Source organism: Pristiophorus japonicus, chromosome 22, assembly GCF_044704955.1.
Source record: "Pristiophorus japonicus isolate sPriJap1 chromosome 22, sPriJap1.hap1, whole genome shotgun sequence".
Lineage (NCBI taxonomy): Eukaryota > Metazoa > Chordata > Chondrichthyes > Pristiophoridae > Pristiophorus > Pristiophorus japonicus.
In genome coordinates, this window is record NC_091998.1 from 35768294 (window position 1) to 35781150 (window position 12857).

The window sequence follows — 12857 nt, forward strand, 5'->3', positions numbered from 1 at the left end:
GTCCGATATAGGATCATTTTCAGATACAGGATCATTGTCCATCACAGGATCACTGTCAGTTACAGGATCACTGTCCATTTACGGATCACTCTCTGTTACAGGATCATTTTCCGTAACAGGATCATTGTCCGTTAAAGGATCATTGTCAGTTACAGGATCATTGACCGTTACAGGATCATTGTCCATAAAAGGATCACTGTCCGTTACAGGATCACTGTCTGTTACAGGATGAATTTCCATTACAGGATCATTGTCAGTTTTGGATCACTGACTGTTAAAGGATCATTGTCCGTTACAGGATCACTGTCTGTTACAGGATCATTGTTCGTTACAGGATCATTGTCAGTTACAGTATCACTGCCAGTTACAGGATCATCATCCGTTACAGGATCATTGTCAGTTGCAGGATCATTGTCAGTTACAGGATCACTGTCCGCTACAGGATCATTGTCAGTTGCAGGATCATTGTCAGTTACAGGATCACTGTCAGTTACAGGATCACTGTCAGTTACAGGATCACTGCCCGTTACATGATCATTGTCCGCTACAGGATCACCGTCCATTACAGGATCACTGTGAGTTACATGATCATTGTCCGTTGCAGGATTATTGTCAGTTGCAGGATCATTGTCAATTACAGGATCATTGTCAGTTACAGATTCATTGTCCATTACAGGATCATTGTAAGTTAGAGGATCATTGTCTGTTAAAGGATGAATTTCCGTTACAGGATCATTGTCAATGACAGGATCATTGTCAGTTGCAGGATCATTGTCCATTGCAGGATCATTGTAAGTTACAGGATCATTGTCTGTTACAGGATCATTGTCTGTTACAGGATCACTGTCAGTTACCAGGATCACTGTCAAATACAGCATAATTGTCCGTTACAGGATCATTGTCAGTTGCAGGATCATTGTCCGTTGCAGGATCATTGTCCGTTGCAGGATCATTGTCCGTCACAGGATCACTTTCAGTTACAGGGTCACTGTCCATTGCAGGATCACTGTCCGTTACAGGTTCATTCTCCGTTACAGGATCATTGTTCATTAAAGGATCATTAGCAGTTACAGGATCATTGTCCGTTGCAGGTTCATTGTCTGTTAGAGGATCATTGTCAGTTGCAGGATCACTGTCAGTTACAGGATCATTGTCACTTACAGGATCATGGTCAGTTACAGGATCATTGTCAGTTACAGGATCATTGTCCTTTACAGGATCACTGTCAGTTACAGGATCATTGTCAGTTACAGGATCACTGCCAGTTACAGGACCATTGTTCATTGCAGGATCATTGTCCATTACAGGATCATTGTCCATTTCAGGATCATTGTCCGTTACAAGATCATTGTCCATTCCAAGATCATTGTCCGTTCCAGGATCATTGTCTGTTACAGGATCATTGTCAGTTGCGGGATCATTGTCAGTTATGAGATCACAGTCTGCTACAGGGTCATTGTCAGTTACAGGATCATTGTCCGTTACAGGATCATTATCAGTTACAGGATCGCTGTCCATTACAGGATCACTGTCAGTTACATGATCATTGCCCGTTACAGGATCATTGTCCATTACAGGATCATTGTCAGTTGCAGGATCACTGTCCATTACAGGATCATTGTCCGTTACAGGATGATTGTCAGTTCCAGGATCATTGTCCGTTACAGGGTCACTGTCAGTTACAGGATAACTCTCAGTTACAGGATCACTCTCTGTTACAGGTTCATTGTCAGTTACAGGATCATTGTCCTTTACAGGATCACTGTCAGTCACAGGATCAATGTCAGTTACAGGATCAATGTCTGTTACAGGATCATTGTCAGTTACAGGATCACTGTCCATTACAGGATCATTGTCAGTTGAAGGATCTTTGTCCATTACAGGATCATTGTCGGTTACAGGATCATTGTCCGTTACAGGATAATTGTCAGTTACAGGATCATTGTCCGTTATAGGATCATTGTCAGTTACAGGCTCACTGTCAGTTACAGGATCATTGTCCGATACAGGATCATTTTCAGTTGCAGGATCATTGTCCGTCACAGGATCACTGTCAGTTACAGGGTCACTGTCCATTGCAGGATCACTGTCCGTTACAGGATCATTCTCCGTTACAGGATCATTGTCCATTAAAGGATCATTAGCAGTTACAGGATCATTGCCTGTTGCAGGTTCATTGTCTGTTAGGGGATCATTGTCAGTTGCAGGATCACTGTCAGTTATAGGATCATTGTCACTTACAGGATCATTGTCAGTTGCAGGATCACTGTCCGTTGCAGGATCATGGTCAGTTACAGGATCATTGTCAGTTACAGGATCATTGTCCTTTACAGGATCACTGTCAGTTACAGGATCATTGTCAGTTACAGGATCACTGCTGTTACAGGACCATTGTCCGTTACAGGATCATTGTTAGTTGCAGGATCATTTTCAGTTACAGGATCATTGTTCATTGCAGGATCATTGTCCATTACAGGATCATTGTCTATTTCAGGATCATTGTCCGTTACAAGATCATTGTCCGTTCCAGGATCATTGTCTGTTACAGGATCATTGTCAGTTGCGGGATCATTGTCAGTTATGAGATCACTGTCTGTTACAGGGTCATTGTCAGTTACAGGATCATTGTCCGTTACAGGATCATTATCAGTTACAGGGTCATTGTCAGTTACAGGATCATTGTCCGTTACAGGATCATTATCAGTTACAGGATCGCTGTCCATTACAGGATCACTGTCAGTTACAGGATCATTGTCAGTTACAGGATCACTGCTGTTACAGGACCATTGTCCGTTACAGGATCATTGTTAGTTGCAGGATCATTTTCAGTTACAGGATCATTGTTCATTGCAGGATCATTGTCCATTACAGGATCATTGTCTATTTCAGGATCATTGTCCGTTACAAGATCATTGTCCGTTCCAGGATCATTGTCTGTTACAGAATCATTGTCAGTTGCGGGATCATTGTCAGTTATGAGATCACTGTCTGTTACAAGGTCATTGTCAGTTACAGGATCATTGTCCGTTACAGGATCATTATCAGTTACAGGGTCATTGTCAGTTACAGGATCATTGTCCGTTACAGGATCATTATCAGTTACAGGATCGCTGTCCATTACAGGATCACTGTCAGTTACATGATCATTGCCGGTTACAGGATCATTGTCCATTACAGGATCATTGTCAGTTGCAGGATCACTGTCCATTACAGGATCATTGTCAGTTACAAGATCACTGTCAGTTACAGGATCATTGTCCGATACAGGTTCATTTTCAGTTATAGGATCATTGTCCATCACAGGATCACTGTCAGTTACAGGATCACTGTCCATTGCAGGATCACTGTCCGTTACCGGATCATTGTCCGTTACAGGATAATTGTCCATTAAAGGATCATTGTCAGTTACAGGATCTTTGTCCGTTTCAGGATCATTGTCTGTTAGAGGATCATTGTCAGTTGCTGGATCACTGTCAGTTACAGGATCATTGTCAGTTGCAGGATCATTGTCAGTTAAAGGATCACTGTCTGTTACAGGATCATGGTCAGTTACAGGATCACTGTCAGTTACAGGATCACTGTCAGTTACAGGATCACTGCCCGTTGCAGGATCATTGTCCGCTACAGGATCACCGTCCATTACAGGATCACTGTGAGTTACATGATCATTGTCCGTTGCAGGATTATTGTCAGTTGCAGGATCATTGTCAATTACAGGATCATTGTCAGTTACAGATTCATTGTCCATTACAGGATCATTGTAAGTTAGAGGATCATTGTCTGTTAAAGGATGAATTTCCGTTACAGGATCATTGTCAATGACAGGATCATTGTCAGTTGCAGGATCATTGTCCATTGCAGGATCATTGTAAGTTACAGGATCATTGTCTGTTACAGGATCATTGTCTGTTACAGGATCACTGTCAGTTACCAGGATCACTGTCAGTTACAGAATCACTGTCAAATACAGCATAATTGTCCGTTACAGGATCATTGTCAGTTGCAGGATCATTGTCCGTTGCAGGATCATTGTCCGTTGCAGGATCATTGTCCGTCACAGGATCACTTTCAGTTACAGGGTCACTGTCCATTGCAGGATCACTGTCCGTTACAGGTTCATTCTCCGTTACAGGATCATTGTTCATTAAAGGATCATTAGCAGTTACAGGATCATTGTCCGTTGCAGGTTCATTGTCTGTTAGAGGATCATTGTCAGTTGCAGGATCACTGTCAGTTACAGGATCATTGTCACTTACAGGATCATTGTCAGTTACAGGATCACTGTCCGTTACAGGATCATGGTCAGTTACAGGATCATTGTCAGTTACAGGATCATTGTCCTTTACAGGATCACTGTCAGTTACAGGATCATTGTCAGTTACAGGATCACTGCCAGTTACAGGACCATTGTTCATTGCAGGATCATTGTCCGTTACAGGATCATTGTCAGTTGCAGGATCACTGTCCATTACAGGATCATTGTCCGTTACAGGATGATTGTCAGTTCCAGGATCATTGTCCGTTACAGGGTCACTGTCAGTTACAGGATAACTCTCAGTTACAGGATCATTGTCCGTTACAAGATCATTGTCCATTCCAAGATCATTGTCCGTTCCAGGATCATTGTCTGTTACAGGATCATTGTCAGTTGCGGGATCATTGTCAGTTATGAGATCACAGTCTGCTACAGGGTCATTGTCAGTTACAGGATCATTGTCCGTTACAGGATCATTATCAGTTACAGGATCGCTGTCCATTACAGGATCACTGTCAGTTACATGATCATTGCCCGTTACAGGATCATTGTCCATTACAGGATCATTGTCAGTTGCAGGATCACTGTCCATTACAGGATCATTGTCCGTTACAGGATGATTGTCAGTTCCAGGATCATTGTCCGTTACAGGGTCACTGTCAGTTACAGGATAACTCTCAGTTACAGGATCACTCTCTGTTACAGGTTCATTGTCAGTTACAGGATCATTGTCCTTTACAGGATCACTGTCAGTCACAGGATCAATGTCAGTTACAGGATCAATGTCTGTTACAGGATCATTGTCAGTTACAGGATCACTGTCCATTACAGGATCATTGTCAGTTGAAGGATCTTTGTCCGTTACAGGATAATTGTCAGTGACAGGATCATTGTCCGTTATGGGATCATTGTCAGTTACAGGATCATTGTCCGATACAGGATCATTTTCAGTTGCAGGATCATTGTCCATCACAGGATCACTGTCAGTTACAGGATCACTGTCCATTGCAGGATCACTGTCCGTTACAGGATCACTGTCCGTGACAGGATCACGGTCAGTTACAGGATCATTGTCAGTTACAGGATAATTGTCCGTAGCAGAATCTCTGTCCGTTACATGATCATTGTCAGTTACAGGATCACTGTCCGTTGCAGGATCATTGTCCATTACAGGATCATTGTCAGTGAGAGGATCACTGTCGGTTACAGCATCACTGTCCATTACAGGATCATTGTCAGTTACAGGATGATTGTCCGTTACAGGATCACTCTCAGTTGCAGGATCAGTGTCCCTTACAGGATCACTATCCATTGCAGGATCATTTTCATTTACAGGATCATTGTCAGTTACAGGATCACTGTCTGTTACAGGATCATTGTCAGTTACAGGATCACTGTCCGTTGCAGGATCATTATCCGTTACAGGAGCATTGTCAGTTATGGGATCACTGCCAGTTACAGGATCATTGTCCGTTACAGGATCGTTGTCAGTTAGAGGATCATTTTCAGTTGCTGGACCACTGTCAGTTACAGGATCATTGTCCGATACAGGATCATTGTCCATTATAGGATCATTGTCAGTTACAGGATCACTGTCAGTTACAGGATCATTGTCCGATACAGGATAATTTTCAGTTACAGGATCATTGTCCGTCACAGGATCACTGTCAGTTACAGGATCACTGTCCATTGCAGGATCACTGTCCGTTACAGGATCACTGTCCGTTACAGGATCATGGTCAGTTACAGGATCATTGTCAGTTGCACGATCATTGTCCGTTACAGAATCTCTGTCCGTTACATGATCATTGTCAGTTACAGGATCATTGTCAGTGAGAGGATCACTGTCGGTTACAGCATCACTGTCCATTACAGGATCGTTGTCAGTTACAGGATGATTGTCCGTTATAGGATCACTGTCCATTATAGGATCATTGTCAGTTACAGGATCACGGTCAGTTACCGGATCATTGTCCGATATAGGATCATTTTCAGATACAGGATCATTGTCCATCACAGGATCACTGTCAGTTACAGGATCACTGTCCATTTACGGATCACTCTCTGTTACAGGATCATTTTCCGTAACAGGATCATTGTCCGTTAAAGGATCATTGTCAGTTACAGGATCATTGACCGTTACAGGATCATTGTCCATAAAAGGATCACTGTCCGTTACAGGATCACTGTCTGTTACAGGATGAATTTCCATTACAGGATCATTGTCAGTTACAGGATCACTGACTGTTAAAGGATCATTGTCCGTTACAGGATCACTGTCTGTTACAGGATCATTGTTCGTTACAGGATCATTGTCAGTTACAGGATCACTGTCAGTTACAGGATCATTGTCCGATACAGGATAATTTTCAGTTACAGGATCATTGTCCGTCACAGGATCACTGTCAGTTACAGGATCACTGTCCATTGCAGGATCACTGTCCGTTACAGGATCACTGTCCGTTACAGGATCATGGTCAGTTACAGGATCATTGTCAGTTGCACGATCATTGTCCGTTACAGAATCTCTGTCCGTTACATGATCATTGTCAGTTACAGGATCATTGTCAGTGAGAGGATCACTGTCGGTTACAGCATCACTGTCCATTACAGGATCGTTGTCAGTTACAGGATGATTGTCCGTTATAGGATCATTGTCCGTTACAGGATAATTGTCAGTTACAGGATCACTGTCCATTATAGGATCATTGTCAGTTACAGGATCACGGTCAGTTACCGGATCATTGTCCGATATAGGATCATTTTCAGATACAGGATCATTGTCCATCACAGGATCACTGTCAGTTACAGGATCACTGTCCATTTACGGATCACTCTCTGTTACAGGATCATTTTCCGTAACAGGATCATTGTCCGTTAAAGGATCATTGTCAGTTACAGGATCATTGACCGTTACAGGATCATTGTCCATAAAAGGATCACTGTCCGTTACAGGATCACTGTCTGTTACAGGATGAATTTCCATTACAGGATCATTGTCAGTTACAGGATCACTGACTGTTAAAGGATAATTGTCCGTTACAGGATCACTGTCTGTTACAGGATCATTGTTCGTTACAGGATCATTGTCAGTTACAGTATCACTGCCAGTTACAGGATCATCGTCCGTTACAGGATCATTGTCAGTTGCAGGATCATTGTCAGTTACAGGATCACTGTCCGCTACAGGATCATTGTCAGTTGCAGGATCATTGTCAGTTACAGGATCACTGTCAGTTACAGGATCACTGTCAGTTACAGGATCACTGCCCGTTACATGATCATTGTCCGCTACAGGATCACCGTCCATTACAGGATCACTGTGAGTTACATGATCATTGTCCGTTGCAGGATTATTGTCAGTTGCAGGATCATTGTCAATTACAGGATCATTGTCAGTTACAGATTCATTGTCCATTACAGGATCATTGTAAGTTAGAGGATCATTGTCTGTTAAAGGATGAATTTCCGTTACAGGATCATTGTCAATGACAGGATCATTGTCAGTTGCAGGATCATTGTCCATTGCAGGATCATTGTAAGTTACAGGATCATTGTCTGTTACAGGATCATTGTCTGTTACAGGATCACTGTCAGTTACCAGGATCACTGTTAGTTACAGAATCACTGTCAAATACAGCATAATTGTCCGTTACAGGATCATTGTCAGTTGCAGGATCATTGTCCGTTGCAGGATCATTTTCAGTTACAGGGTCACTGTCCATTGCAGGATCACTGTCCGTTACAGGTTCATTCTCCGTTACAGGATCATTGTTCATTAAAGGATCATTAGCAGTTACAGGATCATTGTCCGTTGAAGGTTCATTGTCTGTTAGAGGATCATTGTCAGTTGCAGGATCACTGTCAGTTACAGGATCATTGTCACTTACAGGATCATGGTCAGTTACAGGATCATTGTCAGTTACAGGATCATTGTCCTTTACAGGATCACTGTCAGTTACAGGATCATTGTCAGTTACAGGATCACTGCCAGTTACAGGACCATTGTTCATTGCAGGATCATTGTCCATTACAGGATCATTGTCCATTTCAGGATCATTGTCCGTTACAAGATCATTGTCCATTCCAAGATCATTGTCCGTTCCAGGATCATTGTCTGTTACAGGATCATTGTCAGTTGCGGGATCATTGCCAGTTATGAGATCACAGTCTGCTACAGGGTCATTGTCAGTTACAGGATCATTGTCCGTTACAGGATCATTATCAGTTACAGGATCGCTGTCCATTACAGGATCACTGTCAGTTACATGATCATTGCCCGTTACAGGATCATTGTCCATTACAGGATCATTGTCAGTTGCAGGATCACTGTCCATTACAGGATCATTGTCCGTTACAGGATGATTGTCAGTTCCAGGATCATTGTCCGTTACAGGGTCACTGTCAGTTACAGGATAACTCTCAGTTACAGGATCACTCTCTGTTACAGATTCATTGTCAGTTGCAGGATCACTGTCCATTACAGGATCATTGTCCGTTACAGGATAATTGTCAGTTACAGGATCACTGTCCATTGCAGGATCACTGTCCGTTACCGGATCACTGTCCATTACAGGATAATTGTCCATTAAAGGATCATTGTCAGTTACAGGATCATTGTCCGTTACAGGATCATTGTCTGTTAGAGGATCATTGTCAGTTACAGGATCATTGTCCGTTACAGGATCATTGTCAGTTACAGGATCATTGTCAGTTACAGGATCACTGTCCATTTCAGGATCATTGTCAGTTACAGGATCATTGTCCATTACAGGGTCATTGTCAGTTACAGGATCATTGTCAGTTTCAGGATTACTGTCAGTTATAGCATCATTGTCAGTTGCAGGATCACTGTCAGTTACAGGATCACTGTCAGTTACAGGATCATTGTCAGTTACAGGATCACTGTCCGTTACAGGATCATTGTCTGCTACAGGATCACCGTCCATTACAGGATCACTGTGAGTTACATGATCATTGTCCGTTACAGGATTATTGTCAGTTACAGGATCATTGTCACTTACAGGATCATTGTCAGTTACAGATTCATTGTCCATTACAGGATCATTGTAAGTTAGAGAATCATTGTCCGTTAAAGGATGAATTTCCGTTACAGGATCATTGTCAATGACAGGATCATTGTCCGTTACAGGATTATTGTCCATTGCAGGATCATTGTAAGTTACAGGATCATTGTCTGTTACAGGATCATTGTCTGTTGCAGGATCACTGTCAGTTACCAGGATCACTGTCAGTTACAGGATCACTGTCAAATACAGGATAATTGTCAGTTGCAGGATCATTGTCCGTTGCAGGATCATTGTCCTTTGCAGGATCATTGTCCGTTACAGGATCATTGTCCGTTGCAGAATCATTTTCCGTTACAGGATTACTGTCTGTTACAGGATCATTGTCCGTTACAGGGTCACTGTCAGTTACAGGATAACTCTCAGTTACAGGATCACTCTCTGTTACAGATTCATTGTCCATCACAGGATCACTGTCAGTTACAGGATCACTGTCCATTGCAGGATCACTGTCCGTTACCGGATCATTGTCCGTTACAGGATAATTGTCCATTGAAGGATCATTGTCAGTTACAGGATCATTGTCCGTTACAGGATCATTGTCTGTTGGAGGATCATTGTCAGTTGCAGGATCACTGTCAGTTACAGGATCATGGTCAGTTACAGGATCATTGTCAGTTACAGGATCATTGTCAGTTACAGGATCACTGCCAGTTACAGGATCATTGTCCGTTACAGGATCATTGTCAGTTGCAGGATCATTTTCAGTTGCAGGATCATTGTCCATTACAGGATCATTGTCCATTACAGGATCATTGTCTGTTACAGGATCATTGTCAGTTACAGGATCATTGTCAGTTACAGGTTCACTGTCCGTTGCAGGATCATTGTCAGTTGCAGGATCACTGTCCATGTCAGGATCATTTTCCGTTACAGGATCACTGTCAGTTACAGGATCATTGTCAGTTACAGGATCATTGTCCGTTACAGTATCATTGTCAGTTGCAGTATCATTGTCAGTTATACGATCATTGTCAGTTATAGGATCACTGTCATTTACAAGATCACTGTCAGTTGCAGGATCACTGTCAGTTACAGGATCACTGTCTGTTACAGGATCATTGTCAGTTACAGGATCACTGTCCATTACAGGATCATTGTCCGCTACAGGATCACCATCCATTACAGGATCACTGTGAGTTACATGATCCTTGTCCGTTACAGGATTATTGTCAGTTACAGGATCATTGTCAATTACAGGATCATTGTCAGTTACAGATTCATTGTCCATTACAGGATCATTGTAAGTTAGAGGATCATTGTCGGTTAAAGGATGAATTTCCGTTACAGGATCATTGTCCGTTACAGGATCATTGTCCATTGCAGGATCATTGTAAGTTACAGGATCATTATCTGTTAAAGGATCATTGTCTGTTACAGGATCATTGTCAGTTACAGGATCACTGTCAAATACAGGATAATTGTCAGTTGCAGGATCATTGTCCGTTGCAGGATCATTGTCCGTTGCAGGATCATTGTCCGTTACAGGATCATTTCCCATTACAGGATTACTGTCTGTTACAGGATCATTGTCTGTTACAGGATCATTGTCAGTTGAAGGATCACTGTCAGTTACAGGATCACTGTCAAATTCAGGATAATTGTCAGTTACTGGATCATTTTCAGTTACAGGATCGCTGTCCATTACAGAATCATTGTCCGTTACAGGTTCACGGTCCATTACAGAAATATTGTCCATTACAGGATCACTGTCAGTTACAGGATCACTGTCTGTTGCAGGATCCTTGTCATTTAGAGGATCATTATCCGTTACAGGATCATTGTCCATTACAGGATCACTGTCCATTACAGGATTGTTGTCCATTACAGGATCACTGTCGTTACAGGTTCACTGTCCGTTACAGGATCACTGTCCGTTACAGGTTCATTGTCAGTTACAGGATCACTGTCCATTCCAGGATCATTATCAGCCACAAGATCATTGTCAGTTACAGGATCACTGTCAAATACAGGATAATTGTCAGTTGCAGGATCATTGTCCGTTGCAGGATCATTGTCCGTTGCAGGATCATTGTCCGTTACAGGATCATTTCCCATTACAGGATTACTGTCTGTTACAGGATCATTGTCTGTTACAGGATCATTGTCAGTTGAAGGATCACTGTCAGTTACAGGATCACTGTCAAATTCAGGATAATTGTCAGTTACTGGATCATTTTCAGTTACAGGATCGCTGTCCATTACAGAATCATTGTCCGTTACAGGTTCACGGTCCATTACAGAAATATTGTCCATTACAGGATCACTGTCAGTTACAGGATCACTGTCTGTTGCAGGATCCTTGTCATTTAGAGGATCATTATCCGTTACAGGATCATTGTCCATTACAGGATCACTGTCCATTACAGGATTGTTGTCCATTACAGGATCACTGTCCGTTACAGGTTCACTGTCCGTTACAGGATCACTGTCCGTTACAGGTTCATTGTCAGTTACAGGATCACTGTCCATTCCAGGATCATTATCAGCCACAAGATCATTGTCAGTTACAGGATCACTGTCAAATACAGGATAATTGTCAGTTGCAGGATCATTGTCCGTTGCAGGATCATTGTCCGTTACAGGATCATTTCCCATTACAGGATTACTGTCTGTTACAGGATCATTGTCTGTTACAGGATCATTGTCAGTTGAAGGATCACTGTCAGTTACAGGATCACTGTCAAATTCAGGATAATTGTCAGTTACTGGATCATTTTCAGTTACAGGATCGCTGTCCATTACAGAATCATTGTCCGTTACAGGTTCACGGTCCATTACAGAAATATTGTCCATTACAGGATCACTGTCAGTTACAGGATCACTGTCTGTTGCAGGATCCTTGTCATTTAGAGGATCATTATCCGTTACAGGATCATTGTCCATTACAGGATCACTGTCCATTACAGGATTGTTGTCCATTACAGGATCACTGTCCGTTACAGGTTCACTGTCCGTTACAGGATCACTGTCCGTTACAGGTTCATTGTCAGTTACAGGATCACTGTCCATTCCAGGATCATTATCAGCCACAAGATCATTGTCAGTTACAGGATCACTGTCAAATACAGGAAAATTGTCCATTACAGGATCATTGTCAGGTGCAGGATCATTGTCCGTTGCAGGATCATTGTCCGTTACAGGATCATTGTGCGTTGCAGAATCATTTTCCGTTACAGGATTCCTGTCCGTTGCAGGATCATTGTCTGTTGCAGGATCATTGTCAGTTAAAGGATCACTGTCAGTTACAGGATCACTGTCAAATACAGGATAATTGTCAGTTACTGGATCATTGTCAGTTACAGGATCGCTGTCCATTACAGAATCACTGTCAGTTACAGGATCATTGTCAGTCGCAGGATCACCGTCCGTTACAGGTTCACTGTCCATTGCAGGATTATTGTCCATTACAGGATCATTGTCAGTTACAGGATCACTGTCTGTTGCAGGATCCTTGTCATTTAGAGGATCATTGTCCGTTACAGGATCATTGTCCATTACAGGATCACTGTCCA

The 12857-nt window shown here is 42.3% G+C and overlaps 2 protein-coding genes across 2 annotated transcripts; both read right to left on the reverse strand.

The window, feature by feature from the left end:
• Positions 1 to 846: 846 nt before the first annotated feature.
• On the reverse strand, positions 847 to 1842 carry LOC139234606 (clumping factor A-like). The gene has a single exon (XM_070865294.1). It carries the CDS (start codon positions 1840 to 1842, stop codon positions 847 to 849), a length of 996 nt encoding a protein of 331 aa, XP_070721395.1.
• A 916-nt stretch (positions 1843 to 2758) lies between these two features.
• On the reverse strand, positions 2759 to 11167 carry LOC139234607 (uncharacterized). Its single transcript, XM_070865295.1, has 4 exons — positions 10153 to 11167; positions 7857 to 8894; positions 3932 to 4195; positions 2759 to 3438 (listed from the first exon to the last, which is right to left on the reverse strand). The coding sequence occupies exons 1-4, from the start codon at positions 11165 to 11167 to the stop codon at positions 2759 to 2761; spliced, it is 2997 nt and encodes a 998-aa protein (XP_070721396.1).
• Positions 11168 to 12857: the final 1690 nt, after the last annotated feature.